This window comes from Agelaius tricolor, unplaced genomic scaffold (genome assembly GCF_023055355.1).
Source record: "Agelaius tricolor isolate 1412-34295 unplaced genomic scaffold, bAgeTri1.0.p SCAF_2, whole genome shotgun sequence".
Taxonomy (NCBI): Eukaryota; Metazoa; Chordata; class Aves; order Passeriformes; family Icteridae; genus Agelaius; species Agelaius tricolor.
In genome coordinates this window covers 70,320,001-70,339,287 of record NW_027269262.1, presented here as the reverse complement: position 1 = coordinate 70,339,287, position 19,287 = coordinate 70,320,001, and the positions used below count along the sequence as shown (strand labels likewise).

The 19,287-nt window shown below is 39.0% G+C and overlaps 1 protein-coding gene across 3 annotated transcripts in view; it reads left to right on the top strand.

Moving 5' to 3' along the window:
* The first annotated feature begins 17,716 nt into the window (after positions 1-17,716).
* The window catches only part of ZFPM2 (zinc finger protein, FOG family member 2), a 309,314-nt gene continuing 307,743 nt past the window's right edge, over positions 17,717-19,287 (top strand). For 2 of the 3 annotated variants that reach the window (XM_071421396.1, XM_071421394.1), the window contains exon 1: positions 17,717-18,205. In XM_071421396.1, coding sequence (XP_071277497.1) covers positions 18,166-18,205 — 40 coding nt within the window. In that variant the 5' untranslated portion in view covers positions 17,717-18,165. Of the gene's footprint in view, positions 18,206-18,493; positions 18,640-19,287 lie in introns of those variants that run through there. The other variant, XM_071421395.1, reaches the window with a different exon arrangement.

Genomic DNA, 19,287 nt, shown 5'->3' with positions numbered 1-19,287 from the left:
TCCTTGAGTTCCTTATTTCACTCTAGAGTTTCTAGATATATCCCTACCCTTGCTTTTCTCCCAGAATAGCATACTGTTCTGTCTTACCCTCCTGACAGAGTGTCTTGAAAACCATTCATTCCAAGATTTTCATATCTTAAAAAGCTGAAAACAGGTGCACAGGTGAAATTCTATAGGCTGATGCAGAGGCACTTTCAGGTTCTGGATGTGATAATCAGAGTTCCACCCACTTTGATTTCCCCTCTTCAACCCACTGATTCACAGAAATTGATTAAATATAAGATTTCAGACATGGCATACTAGAAGTAGGCAGAAATGCCATTGAGCTGCATGTTGAATTTCCCTTCAATCTGGCAGTTATGCTGCTGCTACTTCTTTGTACCACCTCTCTGTTAACCTATGGATTGCAGGGCGAAGCTGTTTTCCCTAGAATCATTTAAATACACAATTAAATACAAGGCCTTCTTAAAATGAAATCACTGCTTATTGCAACTGTGAGAACCATTCTTTTTCAGAGGTTAATAGCCCCAGTAGTATGTACCAAGTTAGCTGAGTAGTCATGTTTTTTGCTTCTCTCAAGCTTTTGTTAGTCTGGATAGGGGCAATTCTTTGTCTTTTTTTCCATCATTTTGTTTCTACAATGCCATGCCAAAACTGACTAATGGGGAGAAATTTCTGTAAGAATACTACATATTCCTGTTCGATATTAAAATGACTATTGATACATATGAATAACCAAAATCACACTATATGTTTTAAAGAGAAATGTGAATAGCTAGAACTTTTAATATGTCATTGTTATGCACAATAATATGCATTTTTCTTATAAATTGGTATGTTGTACTTAGTTTAAGACAGATAGCAATGTTATATAGCCTACTAACTGAAAAAGAAGTATTCTACAGTAAAATACAGTTAGAAATAATTAATACAATAATTTTTTTCCAAGGGCTTTCTACTGAGTTAAGTTAAAGGCTGCCTTGAAATGTATGGACTCTCTAGGTGTTACATATCTGGGCAGTATATAGATGATGAGAGCCATTGGACTTAATGTATGCATTGAACTATAGAAAGGCATTATAGCTTTTGGTTTGCATGCTCTATCTATCTTATGTTCACTTTTCTGTGCACACAGTGATGTTTTTCTATGTCTAAGACACCTTGGCTGAAACCAACTAGCTGGAAAATCAGCTGGAGATCTTTTCAAAATATACTTCATAATCTTGAAGGAAGGGTATTCTTATTTTTCTGGCCAGCAGTAAATTTTCTACCTCAGTAGCATGGCTTATGGTACAGTATTAAAGATCCAAGCTTTCACAGCAGGTTGTATTGGCTATGTAAGCTTACACTGATTAAGGTTCTAGGAAGGAACAGTCAAATATAAATACACAAAACAACAACACAAATTCTCAATTGAACTTAGCTAAATCAATGAAATGTGAATTGTGAATTTATCTCACTTTAATGTACATTATGCAACAAAACCCGATTTAAGAAATGGTGAAATCCATGGCCTATAGATTAATTCATATTGATATTTTTTGTGCAGTGTTATTTTGAATTTCCAGCACAAGATATCCAATACTACTGCTCTGTCTGTTGACAGTCACATTGGATTCCTTTAATAAAATCCATTATTGCATTACTGCTAGACTGAACAAGAAGTGTATTTCCACATGGGAAATTTTGGAAGAAAAGCAGATGCAGGTCTTATTATTATTACATCCAAAGGTGATAATACATACTGTCTTTTTGACAAATCAAATCTATTGATACATACTACAGAAATGAATACAAAAATCATCACTAATTACTTGAGGGTCACACTTAGAGAATGTAGCCTGGAGACTGGACTCTTCCTCACCTGTTTGACAGTAAATTCCCCTCTAGTGGCTCTTTGGAGCATACAACCTTTGTAGGTATCACTGCTTCCTTTGTAAACAAGGTGAGGTGACAACATCTTGCTGACACTCATTGCCTATAAAATAATTATTATATGAAGATTCTGAAGGCTGTAATTACACTGCTAGGTTCCCTGCAATGCACACCGCAGAATTCTGTCACTCTGTGCAACTCAGACCTGGAGCTGGAGCTGTGCTGCAGACCTCAGCTTATTTTCTCTCATGCCTTTGAAAACTGGTTAAGATTCTCTAAAGGTGCTAGGTTTTCCTTAAAATAAAAAGAGTCAACATTTCAAAATGGCTCCTCTGTTTGGCAGACAGGTTTCCAAGGAAAGTCATGAAGATTTTCTTGGCAGACCACATGGCATTTTACTTTGCCATCTGCTGGTGGTCCCCAGCTTCCAGGTTCCTCTGTTTTAGCTCACTCTTTCTGTGAAAATCTTCCAAAACTGGGAGCTCAAATCCCCAAGGAGTTCATGTGGACTTTGCTCAGTGGCTTGGCTTCGATGTCTGCTAAGACCTCACTTACCGCATAGTGAGCATGAGGACCTTAGTGCTCCCATTTTCCCTGGATCAGAGCTGGGTCTTCTTGCTTTCAAAGCACTGATCCCTCAGTGCTGTCTTAGCTGCCTGGCAGGGCTGGCTCAGGCTGTGACTTTGAGTTTCCAGTTTCTCTGCTGTGGAGCCAAGGGCAGGCAGAGGTTGGTTGATTTACCTTCTCATTTTCATTTAGGAGAGCATAGATACAAGGCAAGCCATAAAAAGCCAGAAGGCTCAGAACTTGTATTCTTGTTCAGTTTCACATGGAATTTTTCAAATTCTCTTGAATGGAAATAAAAATCATCTGCTTAGGTTTTGAACAGAAATTCCCAGTTTATGCTGAAACTGAGAGAAAGTGAAAAAAAAAAATCTTCAGAGAAATTAATATATCAAGTATCACATATATTTGGAGTCAAATGACCTGGACATAAGAGCAATGTTTTCCTTTTTTGCTTCCCCTTGACTGTTCCCATGCAGTCTCCTCAGTGTCATCAGTGTGCTGAAATATGCTGTAATCACTGTTTTCCACTGTCTAATGGTCAGCATGCACATGAGCATTTCCCATAGCACAGAGAATAACACAGTCACTGTCTGGTAACCTTGGAAAATTAAAGCTCATTTTCCCTGAAAAAAGTAAAACTGACTACACTTTACTATATGCACAAAACAAATTACCAAAGGAAGACAAATATTTTTGTTTCTTTTCAAATCTTGTTCAGGTTTATTTATTTTAAAAGGTGCTTGCAATTTCAGAGTGGAAATGGGCTTTTGAAATTGTTTTACTTTCCAACAGTGTATGCCAATAGGTTACCTTTTCACCTTTTTCTCAGTTTGGGAGCTGTATGAAAAGGTAAAATATAGAAAAGCAAAAGTCAGACTACAAATCAATCTCCAGAAAATAAAAATATTCTATCATTGTAATTTGAGATAGATGGTATTTGTAGGGAAAACAACCCATTCTCACTAAGAATGAGACTTAGTTTTACTTTTACACACTGAAATAGATGAGCATTTTACATTGTTATGTGTAATGAGTAATATTGTTATGTGGATGAGGAATTGATATTGTTAATGTTCAATGTGAGACCCTGATCCCACTGATGTAAATGGCAAAGATTCCATTAACTTCAGAAGAGTCAGATTAATTCCTGATCTCCTTGGCTCTTAGTTGGTCCTGGCATCTACCTAGCAGCACAAGACAGTAAAGTACTGTCGCAGAAAGGGGTTATGTACCTTTGATGAGCATCATGCATTTGGTAATAAAATCATATAGTACAGATTTTTAATCATTATCATATACCAGATTCTTGTCTTTGTGCTCATCTTTATTGACCTTCACATGTGTGGCAACTTTCTAGAATATTATTTCCAGCAAGTTCTAGGTTTAGCTCATGCCTGTTTAAATTTACCTTGTTAGCAGCTGTGGTATTGTTTAATGATAGGGCTAGCACTACAGTTTGGAAAAGGAATTCTGTGGAAGGGAATACTCCTCTTAAGGAACTGTTTACTGTTCTCTTTTATGAGGGGTACTTTCTATTGCAGTGGAAATGATGGATTAGTCTTGTTTGCAGAAACTTGTGAACTTCCATTGTTCAGGGGTCTGCAGTGCAGGACACACTTGCAGACAAGCACAGGCAGTTGGCTGGAAGACAAAGGAAAGTTTTGCTGGTGGATTCACTTGGAAATGATGATTCCAGGAAGTGAAAGTTTGGCTTAGTTCAAGTTCTGATGAGCTTAAGACTTACATTAATTCAAATTCCTTTGCCAATTGTGGATAGGCAAGTGAGTTTAATCACTGGTAACTTGAAAGTGGACTTTCAGCAAACCTCAAACTGATGTTCGGGCACCTTTGTTGGTGGCAAAAATGTATCATAATGTAGGGGGGGGAAAGAATAAAATTTGTTGGTGCAGTTTAGGCTTAAACATGATCCAATATAATGCAGCATTTAACTCATCATTCTCTATTTTTTTTAATTCTGTGAGACAATAAGAAACAGCCAGGCAATATTTATAGGTATTAAACTCTTTAAGGGAATGGATTTGTCTCTTTGTGTGCACTTCAAGTTCCTCCAACACCTTTGTTCTTTATAAACTGTAGTAATGACAATCATTTATTGCTATGCAGTGTGGTCTGGTTTCCCGTTTACATCCAGTATGATTGGTTGTGCTGTGTCGCTGTCCTGTTCATCACTTCTCACCTTGCACTTACATGCAACTTCTATTATGGTTATTTTTAGAATACATAGGGCACTCAAATAACATGATTACAAGCGTGGAACAACAGCTTAGGAAATAGATAGGAGGATAGTTCACAGAAAGAAGCAACATACTGCACCTAAGCTGTGCAAGATCAAACCTGACACTGTAAAATCAAAGAGAGAGGGTTTAACAGGAAAATAATGTGATGAGATTACAATGAATCCTCATTTTCTAAAGTTGAGTTATCATCATTTAATGAGTTTGTGGATGTATTAAAACAATTCTGTATATATGTATCCACATATGTCTATCTATATAGGCAATATGTATGTGTAAATACATGCAGTTATGCCTGGGATATGTGTGTGTGTGTGTGTGTGTGTGTGTGTGTTTTTTATAAAATACTCAGAAAATAGTGTGCTGCAGGAAACAAAACAACCAACTGTATGGTCCTATAATACTGTTTTACATTTCTGGAGAGAAGTAAAATGACCATAAGTTTCCCCTTCGTGGAATCTGAGTAATTTTCATCAAATCCTTGTTTTCTATCAGCTTCAGGAATGACATATATTTACATGCATTCAGACAGCTTGTGATGCCTGGAGGCAATGAGTATCGAGGAGAGGAGCAGTGTGGAATGCTCTCCCAGCTCTGGCTGACAGAGGGTTCTGAGTGTTTTGTTCCAGTTGTCAGTTGTTAGAGCACCCCTGCGATTTCTCCAGCCTCGTGCTGAAGGCTGTCTTGGGTTCTTATCTCCAGGATGGTGCTGAGATGGTGGAGGCATAAAAGAATCTTTATCTCCCCTCTTTATTTCAGTGTAGCAGAGGAATGAGCCCAGTATACTATGACCACTACAGGTAAAGTTTCTAAGTCTGTGGTCTTCAAGGTATCAACTTTTTGTGATGTCTACCATGTAATGGAGAGATTTCGCATCAGATATAACTATTACCTCTAATTACTTTTTTCTGTTGAATCAAATACTGTAATTGGTCTGTCAAAAATGCTACAATAATAATTTGTTTGAAAAACAAATTTTGCATTTTGCATATAGCATGTAACTGAAGCAAATTTTAAAATTATTATACTCCTTCTTTACTATAATCCTTCTCTGAAAATCCTTGTTTGCCCTAAACCTGTTAGATTATCTATATTTACTTCTGCTGATGGCTGCTTACAGCTGGAAACTTTACTCAAGTCTCAGGTCAATTTTATTTACAGTTAATATAGTCTCATTTATTTTTGGTTTCATCATTTAAGTTTAACATTCTTTTTGATGCTCCTTCACTTGGCTCACATTTCTCTAATCATATTAGGTCAAGGTGTGTATACAACTCACTGACATCCAGTGGGACTCTGCATAAAGCACTGGCTGGAGGTTTTATAATTTGCCAAAGAGCATAAATTTATTATTACATTTCTGTATTGATGTTACATTACTTTACATCTCTCAGAGTAAGAAAATATAGTAAGACATTATTCTAAATAAAGAAATTATACCCCTGTAGATTTTAATTGATTTTGAATCATTAAGGCTTGATATTTAAGTCAATGTACGCATCTAAAATAATTTTACTACCTTTAAGCAATGTAATTTTCACCTAAAACTACTTTTAATTTCAATTTTACTTCAAGAGGGATTGCAACAGGACTCAAATAGTTGTCCGAGATGTCCACGATGAGGTAACATCAGGATGAAATTTAATATTTTAAGAAAATAACTAATTTTAAATAAAATAACTGAGCCTGAAACAGATGAAGGTCCAGCCATCTATATAATCTTTAATAATTTTTTCTGGAGAATTTGTAGTTACTGAGAGCAGAGAACATGGAATAGGGTGTATGCATTCCATCTGTACTGCTTAGAAGCCCATAGAATAATGTAGTCAGTAAAGAGGTGTCTGGGGACATTGGTTGACAAGGTCAAGTGGTTGGATTTAATCAAATTCATTTTGTAGCTGGAGATTTAGTCATGGTTATAAGACAGAGAAGTCATCTCAAATAAGGAAGCCTAACAAGAAAGCAATATATCATCTGCATGAAGTGGAATATATTGCTCTCAGCCATTTAGCTTCATGTCAGAATTAAAGGAAGGTATTGGAAGTACAACTGTAGCATGGGCTATTTAAATACAAATAAATGATAATGTAAAGCAGTTGTGCTGTTTTTTTAGTGATATTGTAGATTTCTGGTAACAGTTAAGCATTATTGCTACTGGGATACACTGATGTCATGAACTGGTTCAGGACAAAGATCTGTATTTCATTACCAGTTTCAAAGTGTGTATAGTTTTGACATAAGGAACTGGTTTTCAACACCTTCTACAGCCATCATGTAAGTTTAAGGCAGATATGGCATTAGTTTCACATGGAATTGCTCTCAGACTTTTTTTATGCTGTTTGAAAATGCAAGAGACAGCAGGAGCTCAGCTGCAGAAAGAGAAACTGAGCTGTCTTGTACAGCATTGCTCATTACCTCAACTCAAGGTTCAGATCATATGAAATGTTTGAAGTTTAGAGCTTTGTATGAGCTACCAAATTTTGGAACAGATAGCTGGAAATTGTGATGATGTCAAGATCTGCAATCCTCTCAGAGAACAGGGGGATTTGTTATGAATCGCTGATCAATAATTGTTCCTGGTCTAAAATTGGAACCAGCGTTGCTGTGTGTCATAAACATCCTCTGGTGTTTTAGAGTTTTTACTAGGTTCATTTAGTATATGCATGCCTTTGTGTTCTAAGATCAACTTGTTATAAATGCCTTGCCCTGAATTTTAAAAATTGGAATGAGTTGAATTATTTCAACTTTTCTTGCATTCAATTCAAGACACTATTTTCAATACATCGGTATTTAAAAAAAAGTATATAACCCAAAATGAAACAATAAAAGTAAAGAAAATATATTAAAGCTGCGTATTTTTATAGAATGGAAATTTATTGGGATTAAAGGCAGCTCTAGGAATAGGTCTATCCAATTATATCACTCAGTCCAAAGGCAGGTAATTTAGGTCAAATGTTCCTTTTTTTTTTTTTTTAATATATTTAACTGAATTTTGAAGCTATAAATGAAAGTGTTTCACCTTTAAAAAAATTAATTTTCATAATGTAAAATCTACCTTGACAGGCATTTAGGTATTTTCTTGGTTAGGAGACTAAACTTCCCACTCTAGAAGTCTATGCCACTAGTCCTTAAATATTATCTGTTACTGAATATTTTTTCCAAGTGTGCTCTCCCAGCACTGTCTTGGTCATAGTGAAATACACTTGTTTCTCATCAGCATTACTCATAAACCACTCCTCAGGTTACCCACTTTCTTTCATTTCCTGGAATTTCTTGTCTTTTCATACTACAGTGCACAGGACCAAAGTTAAAATTCTAGGACCAGGAATTAGGAGTAAGAACAACAGGGATATATTGACAAACACTGAAGAGAATATGAAAGGTAGATGATAGAACCATGTAAGTGAGTGAACAGGAATTGAAAATAATCTACCAGGTAACTAATAGGCAAAATAAGGCATACGCATCAATATTTTTCTTTCTTTCAAATGATCAAAGCTTTGTTTTCGTGAGGTAGAAACTGATGGTTCTTCCTGTAGGTCCCAGATCTTGCATCCAGAGCCTTTTTCCCAATCCCCCAGGCACAATCGCAGATTGGAGGACAATTAAATAGGTCCATTGCTGTTTGTGGTGTTAAATTGAATGTTGCAGGTCCACCGCTCTTCTGGCAGCATGATTAGGCTTAAAAGATGTCAAAAGTCACCAATTTGGGCTGATTTAAGAATAAGAGAAATGTTAATTTCATGTAAGTATTGGCTGGTAATCTAAACAGTAAATGTGTACAGGGAAATATTCACAACCCACATTTTGGCCAAGATAATCAAAGCTGATTTAAGCTCACCTGCAACAGGGCTGCTAAAGACAACTAAGGACAGATCCGAGCAGGACTTCTATTTTTAAACCATTTGGTAGTTATGCCACTGTTTTTTTCCTATACATTTTGAAATATTTTGTATTTTAAGAGACATGGGTTAGCAATTTAGATGTTGGTATATCTATACTATGAAGAAGAACAAAAGAAAAGTGTGCTTCAAACACTTAGTACAAAGCTCCAAACTTTTACAAGCTTTTTGCTTGTTGGGATATTCTCTATGGCTCAAAACATCCAAAACCATAGGTAGTCACAAAGCCATTATGTGTCCTACTGCCACATAGATTTTATGAAATAAATTAATTTTTGCTACAAGTGTTATAGTACAAATATAAATTAATACTTGTGGTATTAATCAGTTGAGATTGTCTTAGAAAATTAATAATATACTTATTTCAGTCGACCTATGCAGGGTAATCATATGAAATCCACATCCACTTCTATGTCCAGGTATTGTAATGAATTTTAATGTAATATTTGGATGAATAACTACTCAAAATTGTCAATAAGTCTCTAATTTTGAAGAAATTTTACACTTCGCACAACTGATAGATAGTAGAAAAAAGCATACCTTTGGAAATTTTATTATTATTTCAGTAGTCTACCTCTACTTATCAATGACTCAAACAATATTTTTCACTTTAAAGGACAAAATAAAAACTTAAGAACCCTTTAGAATAGCAATTATCTTGTTTTATCATCACAAGATGCATTCTGGGAAGCAGAAACACAGCCTATAAACCAGATGTCCAAGGACCACACACATTAGGAGAACAGAAAATATCATGGAACCATCCCTGAGTATAACGACAGGAATAATGGCAAGAAAATAATTTTAACAATTGTTTGATTTATTAATTATTTTGAAAGAGGTAAATTTTCCATTCTGTCACCATTCTAAAATTCTTAGTCCAGAAATAACATGGACACACCCATAGCTGATATACAAACTAAAATGATAGATTAAGAAATTAGTGCTATTTGGAAGCAATGTAGTGACAGAGCAAAGGAAGCAGTGCTATTAATGATGTAACAAAAGTATGAATGTGAAGTCTTCAAAATAATATAAAAATTCTTCATTAATAATTCCAGTCTGTAATTCAGGAATTGGATGAGCATGAGCAACACACACAAAATTTTGCTTTTTTTGTTTGCATCAGTCCTACTGAGTGAGTGAAAGGGAATTTAAAGTAAGTGCAAAACCACATTGAATAAATAAGCTCATCAGTGGCTATTTGTGTCTATTTGATGTAATCCACCATTTCATAGCCCAAAAGTGGCCACAGGAACAACCTCCAGGGAAAGGATCGTTTAAACATTGAAAAAAATCTCTCTAGGATTTTGTTGGTCATTGTCCATAAAACAGGGAAACACAAGCAGGAATATATGATCCATATATTAGATTTTTTTGTGTTCATTATAAAAATACTTTTAAATAAAGGGAAGCTGATCTGAATGAAACAAGCTCTATACACAAATGAAATCATAGATCTGACAGTTAGCTTTACTTAGCTGTTTACATCAAAGTGTAATATGTGCAAAGTAATTTGTTTTTATGATTGGAGAACACTACTCAGTTGTATTGATGAAAATGATTTTATAAAATTGAGGACAACACTCTCCTTTGGCTTCTCGATGGGAAAAAGCTAGGGAGTGATTATTCTTTAGGACTTTTATTTGGACAGCTTCCACCTTAATCCTTTTAAAATCAGTGGTTGGGAAACAATCATGAACTCTGATTTTCTCCTTTTTATGCTGGTATAATTCGTAACGATGAGTATCAGTCAAATGATTGTCTCTAAAGCAACACTTTGGGAGGCAGCTCGATTCAAAATTTAATTTTAATTTTCAAGAGGGATTAAAAGGGAAAACTGAAAAGAATTCGAAGTTACTGAGGCACTTCAGAAAAATTGCAACCCTACTTTTACATTTTAAAGTGCTATGTGAATTTTTGGATGTTACTTGTGGATTTTAGAAGGAGAGGGAATTTGAACTAAATTTTTTTGCGAGCAGATATAATATGAAGGAGATAAACACCACATATACTGCCAATATCTTCAAAGTCAATGATGCACTTAAAACAACCAACTTTGAGAATGATTAAGATTTACTGTATTGCAAAGTGGGCTACTAAAATTCCTATACATTTTCTCAAAAAGAATATGGGGTTACAAACTCCTGAGGTAAACTGTGCTTTCCTTTTGTTGTTCAGTCCACTGGACTATTATATCTTTCACTTATTTGCTAAGTTTGCTGTGCAAAGCATCTGGTTCTGAAGGTAGAAAACCTTGGGAGGGTCACACTTTCAAAAGACTGCATGGGAAGATTTCCTTTCTAACGCAGTCAATTCTATATATAGAAAAAAGGCAAAGAGTTGCATAAATTATGAACACCCCCTTAATAACCCAAAACATGTCCATGCTGCTGAGAGGAACCTAAAATCTCAAAAAGAGAGCTGATGCTGGCATAGACTTTGAAGTTTCAAGATATATTCCTATTCATGACGATGATGCATAGTTTTATATAGACCTCAAAGCGGTAAACAATACCAGTTCTGATACATGCAGAGGACAATTTATGCAACTGCACTGGGGGGAGGGGGAGGTTTCATTTGCACAATATGAGGAACAGACAGGACACAAGTACAGATGATACCGTATTCTCTACCAGGTATCACTGTGCATTTGAGTAAGAACATCCATTCAATGAATGTACAGCAGAAGAAAAACCTGTTGAAAAAAGTTGAAGAATTTGATGAATGCCATTTTAATACCATAATGGTAAACTGGTACAATGATACTTATAGAAGAATCACCATATATGTTTCCAGTTTTCTATTTTAATGTTTGGTCATGCTTTTATGAATAATGTTAGATGCTGGTTTGTATGCAACCTCCTTCACTGAAACTGGGCAAACTGAGATGCTCATAATATCTAATTTGGCAAGAGCAGAGACACTACTAACAGTTTCCAAAATAAGTGTTACATAATAATTATGGAAGAAGACCAAGGAGAAGAAAAAATGCCATTTTACTTCAAACTCTCCATCTAGGGTTGTACTTTATATTCATGTCATTACTTTATGAGACTTGCACTCTGAAGTCATAAACAGTAATTTGACAATATTAATGTTATCTTTTCAGAGTTATGTCTACATGAAGTACTGCTGTTGGCTTATCTAAAAAGAAATTAAGATAGAAATAAAGATATTTAAAGCACTAAAGCTGTTCCTTCCCTTCTTCCTGCTCCTTCTATTCTACTATCCCTTAATTTTTTTTTCTCATATCTTATTCTGAACTCTTCCCTCTTTGGGCTTATAAGCTTCAAGAAAGCTCCTGCTACATTATTGTTTGCATGTCTGAGTAAGGTGCCTCTTTCAGAAGCCCTGTTACAGCACAATGTCAAGACTGTTCTTAGGGTAGAATGTTCCTGGGGAGGAAAGGTCATGGAGAGCTGAGAAGTTCTCTGAGTTGTAACAAAACTGGCCTCAGAAGGCCACACATATGCCAAAACAGTAAGTTACTGCTGCTGTGGGCTGTAGTACTGCTACTGGCAGAACACTGCAATGTGGTGTGGGATTATATATGTTTCAGTACATTTCTAAGTTTTCAGTAGCCATCTGTAAGCAGTGGGGTGAATGGGCTGCATTTCAGACAACCAAGGCATCCAGGAATATTTCCTCATAGGACACTGTTCCTTCCATCCCATACTCCAGATGCTGCCATATGTGTGATACAATATCTTGTTGTGAACATGCATCCATATTTTCAGCTTTGTTCAAAAAGATTTCTCTAGCTATGCCACACCTACTAAATTTTCTTTTCTGGCTGAAGGCACAGCACATGACAGGTTAGCTTGTGCAAGTCAGTTTTGCAGCAGAATCTTGCTGATACTGAGATATATTTTTCCTACAAGGAGAGCATGGATGTCAAAATTAGGAGCTGAGTTATATGTATAAATTTTCAGAAAGCAATGAAATATTTTTCCAGGCATTACTACAATCCTGTGCAGTGAAAAAGAGTATTTTATATTATTAAGAAGATCATGGATATTCTGTGATTCTGATATAAAGTTGCCCAAAATATCCAAGCAGTTCGGTAGTCTATCATTTTTTTCATCTATAAGATTACCTGAGCAATATCAGAGAGCATCCAGTCAGGAAATGAAGAATAATCTTTGCCACTATTTTTGGATAACAAATAAGATATAAATTTTAATTTGAGATGAAAAGTATCTTGCATAACTGAACTATCAAAAGAGATCAGTGATTTCTGCTCTAAATAAATACATGAAAAGAGACAGCAAACTGACACCACAAAAATGCTAAGCTTTGCACCAACCAAAAATTAACTCAGATTCAGAGAATACCCTTTTCAGGAAAAGTCTGATTAGGAATCCAGAAAGTTTCTGAGGTCACAATTTATTTCTATGCTATTCTTCCCTCTCCATCTGTAGTGGACATGGGCTTTGGCCTCTAAAAACTGGCAGGTCTCCCAGAATGGATGCAAAGGTCTGGACTATCAATGTGAAGTCTGACTCAGCACTGATTCCAGCACTCTGTGAGTCTGGCTTCCCACATTGCTGCATCCATTGATATCCTGTGGCCAGGAACTTCACTGTAGAGTTGTGATCATTCCTAGGGAGCAAAACATTCACAAAAAAATGCAGCAGCAATTCAGTTCTAACTTGCCTACAGGACTGGTTGTGAAGGGGAAGTTCATATCCACTGGTCTCACCCGTTCTCTTTGGATATCCTCAGATCTTCTGTAGGTTCCTTTGTGTTTGAGGAATCTGCCTAGCAGCATTTTTTCCTATATGTCATCTAGAAACACATTGGTGGAGCTTTTTCTCCTTTATTTCAAAAGCCAGAGGAAGCTTTACTTCTAAATTCAAAGCTCAGACTGATCATCCATCAGCTGCCCAGAGATATATTTGGGTCTATTTTCTTGCTCTTTTGGCATAACCACACAGAAAACCTACACATTGTGAAATAAGAATAAACTGTAGATTTTTCCAAGAGCTGGGAAAAGTGTGAACTGTCCCATATTCATGCTAGAGGGGTATTCAGAGCCTTAGCAATTTCATGCTCAGTCTAGTTAAGTATTTCTCTATTGACCAATGAAAAAGAGGAATAAAGTTCTAAAAAGCTATGCCATGTACTCTTTCTAACACTCTGAGTGGATAATTGTTGGGAAAAGACCAGCTTTTGCTTTCCTAAGAGCCTAACAGAACCTATGCAATTATATTTTTAACATTACACATTCCTATTTGGTGTTATAAATAGTCAGAACTTGGTTACATATGCAACACAAAAATCAGACATATTTTCTTCCAAAATCAATTGTTGCCTAAACTTCATGGTATCTTCATTATACAGTAGTGTCTTTGGATGCAATCTGTATCCAGATTTATGAGATAACTCTGAAGTTAATTTCCTCAGTGTACTTAAAAAAAGAAGAGGGAAATGCATAATATGCATAATTGCTAGTCAAGAGGTTGATTCTGCTTCCAACAAAATATTTCAAAATTTTAGTATTTCTTCTTTTCAATGAAAGAATGGAAAGAAAAGATTGTTCAAAGAATCATTACGTTTTCTCCAACAAAGGACACTGTTTTGAAAATTATGCATATTATCTGTGTGTAAGAAAGCTGCTAACACTTGAACATCATGAAATCTAAGCTGCACCTTTTCATTTGCCAGAATATAGGCATTTCAAGAATTTAGGTTTTAAATGGTGATATCCATTCAGTTAGAGTGTTTCTATAAACCTTTGTAGAATCTTAGCACGTATAGAGAGTTGGAAGTGATGAAGTTCAAGATGATTAAGAAGTGATCCTCTGTGGAGATTATTTTCTTCTTCTTGAGATATTGTAATTAACCAAGAACACGTATTTTCTGGACTGGTCCTATGCCACCACTGCTCACATCCAGTTACCATTTTGGTTGAATAGTTTTTAAATTATTCTTACTGCATCATTTCCTAATTATCTGTCTGTACCCTCATCTTGCGGACAAATGGCCACCATTCCCTCAGTACAAAAACTGGACACATTTTTCCCCTGTCCCCATGCTCAGATGCTGCAGTTTCCTCTTGGGTAGCATTATTGCCCAGCCATGCTCTGAGAGCACTGTCCGGCTGCTACAGGCAACATTCCACAGGCGAGCAGGAAGAGCCAATGAATGCTACAGGCACTGCCTTGGTACGGACAACATTGCAACTCCATAGGAGTTTCTATAGCAGTTCAGAAAATTATGCAATTAGGGAGAGAGAGGTAATTTTTAAGATTTGAAAGATCTACTCTGAATGACTTTCTCTGCAGGTTAACAGAAAATGCTGGGCCTATTCTTGAGTCCTGAGGGAAAGCTACGCCGCTCTACTTGTGTTCATGCAACTCAAGCCCCTGCCACAGCAAAAGAAAGTGGCCTTGCCCGCAGCTTATCAGAAGCAGCTCCTGGTGAGCAGCACCAGAGATTGGCTTCACAACAACACAGCGTCAGTGATCACGTGCAGAGCTCGAGCTGCTCCCTGGCCCAGCTGCAGCAACTACATATGGCCTGTGACAGAGTTTTTCATCTGGGATATACTACAGGCCACTTGTTCTGACAAAGAAAATGGGCAATTTCCATGAAGTATTAAAATGTACTAAATAAGAGTTCCTCTATAAACGAGAGAAAATGGCTCATTAGTTTACACCATTAATTACATTAACATAGCAGGCATATGTATGTTTCTCTTTTGGTATTTCACAAACAGCTGTTTTAACTTTAGGTAAATAGGTCAAAAATAACCTGAAATACATTGAAATGACTAAGCGTAATAATCCTTTAAGAGATGAAACATGTCTCTGAATGGTCATAGAAATAACACAACTGTATATGAACTCTATTGAGCTGATGAAGCAGAACATAGCCTTAATGTCTCAGAATAGACAAAATATGTAACTAACATTCCTATTTAAATATTAAAAAAAGCAGGAGTCAGCACAAAAATTATGTCATGTAATTTTCCCTAAACAGTATTTAAGAATAAACACTTAGGGATTATTTGTAACTGGTTTGGACCACATAATGTGCACTAACTTTTAAGTTACAGTGACAGTTTAACAAGTTACAGTTCATATACTGTTCAAATGTTGGCAACAGATTACTCAACTTCATTCTTTAACACTTAAACAACAGTAGGTTTAAAGGCAGTATCTGTCAAATTGCCTGTGCAGACTAAAAACTGTGTGAGAGCCTGGCAACAAAATAGAAACAGAAATAAATGGTCAACCTATATGAAGGAAAAGACATTGCTATTTCTAATTAGGGAACCAGACTGCAATTTAAGAAAGTTTAGAATGTTGAGAATGAATAAGATAAAATATTAACTTAAATTTGAAAGATGGGTGTCTCATCCACGTAAGTCCCCTTTTGAGCCTTGTTCTGTAACAAAACCATAGCAGAGCATTACACTTGGTGCATTTTTATCACCTTTATCTACTGCCATAGAATACCTTCCTGCAAACACCACCACTGTTACACTGGCAGTTAACCAAGAGCCTACACCTCTAGGAAAGAAACTGAAATACAAATTTGGCACACCACAATCACTTCAGCTAAACAGAAAACACTTATTATATAATCAGATTCTTTAAAGTGTCTGAACAACAGCAATATTAAATATTGTTCCCAGATTCCATCACATTCTTTTCTTTAATCAAAAAGTGGTTTTGTAAATTCAGTTATCATTTACAAACATTTTTTTCCAACATAATATGATGGAAAGTTTTAGTACATCTCCATGTTAGAATTCCTGCTGCTTATATGAAGACTTCTGCAATATTGTCCCAAAAAAGAAGCACTGAATGTGTCAAGATGTCAAGTTCAAAAACTGCTTCTGTTGAGAGTATTTTGACCACAGAGGTAAGCCTGAAAGCAATGTTTAACAGTTTACCTGAACATAAGTCCTGCTAGTGAAGCTCTAAGAACACTTACTGTTGTATTGCATTCATGTGTCAGATCTGAAATTTCTGGAAGCACAGTAATAAAGACATTTCAGTATCCTATGTCTTTCCTTGGCATCCATGAAATCAGTCTCTTTTTCTTCTGTTTGTGTGGATAGTTTTTTTTCCAGATTTTTTTACAAGTTAGGTGGCAATGGGCGTTCAAATCTTGGCAGTGTACTGAGATACAGAGTATAGTCTGTTCACAGTGGGTCACTTACACCTATATACTTAAATGAGCTTATTCAAGAACGTTCAGGAGAAATTCTGTCCAAAGACACAGACTATAAACGTGAGCCCTGCTAATAGTTTTAGCTTTGTTCAAATACTTAACTGATGTTAATAACAGGAGCGTCAAATGTTGGCTTCTACCGTGCAAGAAAAATGTTGACTATTATCACTGCTTAGGAAGGAGAAACTAACGAAGCCGAGGGAGTCAGTCGCCCGGCTTGTCTCCCTCGCTCACCTACGAGCCAAAACTCGAGCACTCGGGGGCGGGCAAACAGCGATGGCCGCACAGCCAGGACTGCTCAGGCTACCGCAGCTGAGCGCAAGCGGCCAGAGGACCGCAAGGGAAGGACGCTGGCAACTCGCCCGTCCGTCCGTCCGTCCATCCGTCGGTGCAGGCAGCGCCCCGGGCTCCGGACCGGCACCTGTGAGGCGCAGCGGGCCCCTCCGTGCGGAGGGGGCGGCGGGAAGCCTGCCCTGCCCGGGGCGCGCAGCCTGGGGCCGGGCGGGACCTCCCGGCCTGGGGCCAGCGCGGCCGGAGGCGCTTGCGGGTGCTGCTGCCGCCCGGGCAGCGCCGAGGCCGAGGCTGCGGGCGGAACGCGGGGGCACGGGCGAGCCGGGACACCCCGGGGACCCTGTGCGGGCCGGGGGGACTCGTGCCGCCTGCCTGCTGTCACCGAGTTTCTTCGCCCGTTCGCCCGCCGTGCCTCTTTCAGGAAAGTTGCGGCTCTCCCCGCCACCAGAAACCCTGGCAGCGCCGGGACGATTGAAGCCTCCCGCCTCGACAGCCCGTGCCCCAGAGGCAGGAGGCGATTTGCATGCGGACTTGTCGCTGGTAGTAGCCACTGCCCGTCAAGCCTGACGGACAAACGCCCCCCTCTTTCCGCCCCCCCGTCCCGGAAAGCCCCTCCCTCGCCCCCTCCCTCGCCGGCACCTCCTGCCGCCTGTCAGTCGGAGCGGAGCGCGGCGCGGGCAGCGGAGGCGGCGCGGCAACGGCAGAGAGCGGGCGGGAGAGGGAGAGAGAGAGCGAGGAGCCAAGCTCTCCCCTCCCTCTCTCCCTCCCTCTCTTCCTTCCTCCTCTCTCCCTCCCTCCCTCGCTCCTTCCCCTGCTCCCTCCCTCCGGTCTTTCTGCTTCTCTCTCCTCTCATTCTCGCTTTCCGTCTCACCCACCCCGATCTCCGTTTCTCTTCCCCTCTTCCTCTGTCACACGCGCACACACTCTTTCCCTTCTCCTTGTTTTTTTGTCATTTGACTTTGTATCTCAAGGCGGCCACCGGCTTCTCTATGAATCCTGTCTGTTGATCTGTCACCCTCCCTCCACCCCCGTCCCCTCCCAGCTCCACTCCTGTACCTGGAGCAAGGCAGGAGCGGCAGCCGAGCAGCATGTCCCGAAGGAAACAGAGCAAACCCAGGCAGATCAAACGTAAGTTTCCTGAGGGGGGCTCCCTCTAACAGACTTTTATTTATCTCGTTCTTGGGAGACGCGAGAGAGGTGGGTGTGGGGAGCAGTAGGGGGGTCCGGAATACGGACCGGTGATGAAACTTTGCTAGAGAGGCTGAGGATGGGGAGAGAGAAAAGGGGACGTGAGCGAAAGCCGGGAGCCGCTCCGACGCGGGTTGAGCAGGCTCCTCACCTCCTCACTGTCTCGGTTTTATTCGCTCCTTTGGAGCTCATGCTGCCGCCCCGTAGCCTGTTCAAACTATTGCTCCGTGTTTCGGAGTGGGATCGCCCATGTGTTTCCAAGTTGAACTAGCGCCGGCAGAGCACACAAACCAGCCTGCGAGCACCGTCCCTGCCACTCAGCAACTTTCTGCGCCTAGCGCGTGTGAACAGACCCATGCCGAGCCTGGGCTGCAGTAAGTACCAGAGGATCTCAGAAACTGCGTGCGAGGAAAGACGAGCACAAGTTCCCGCGGGGAGCCCGTGGGCAGCGCCGCGGCCCCGCCGTCCCCGGGCCCGCGGCCCCACGCGGCCCCCGCCGCCCACGCCCCTCGGGGCTCGCTCCGCACCCACGCCGTGGGCGCGCACTCGCCCTTGCCGTTTTAGGGGGTTTAGCACTTCTGAGCTGTTTTCTGTGTTGAGAAACAGGTGTGCTGAAGGCTTTTAGTTGAAGATACGCTGCCTAGTAGTGCTCATAGTTCACTTCTCTTGCCTGTGGCACACGACAGTCTTAACTCCATAAACTTTTTGTGCTTTAGTTTATTCATCTGAGCAAGTCTAGCTGTCGGGACTAGAAGAAATGTCAGGCGTTTCCAAATAGGACCTATAAATACTTTTCTTATAAAATCAGCGGCACTGGTCTGATGTATTTTCATTGATGTTCTGTATTACAGAACTCCATTCAAAGTAACCATCATGGGACGTGGAGAAGCGCTTTCAGTAGTATTTTCCTTATTGATTTCTGACCTCAGAATGCTTATTGATAGCCTGCTTCGGATGGAATATATATTGCATTGGCAAACTGATTTATAAAAGAAGAAAATGAGCTTCATGTCGAATAAGAT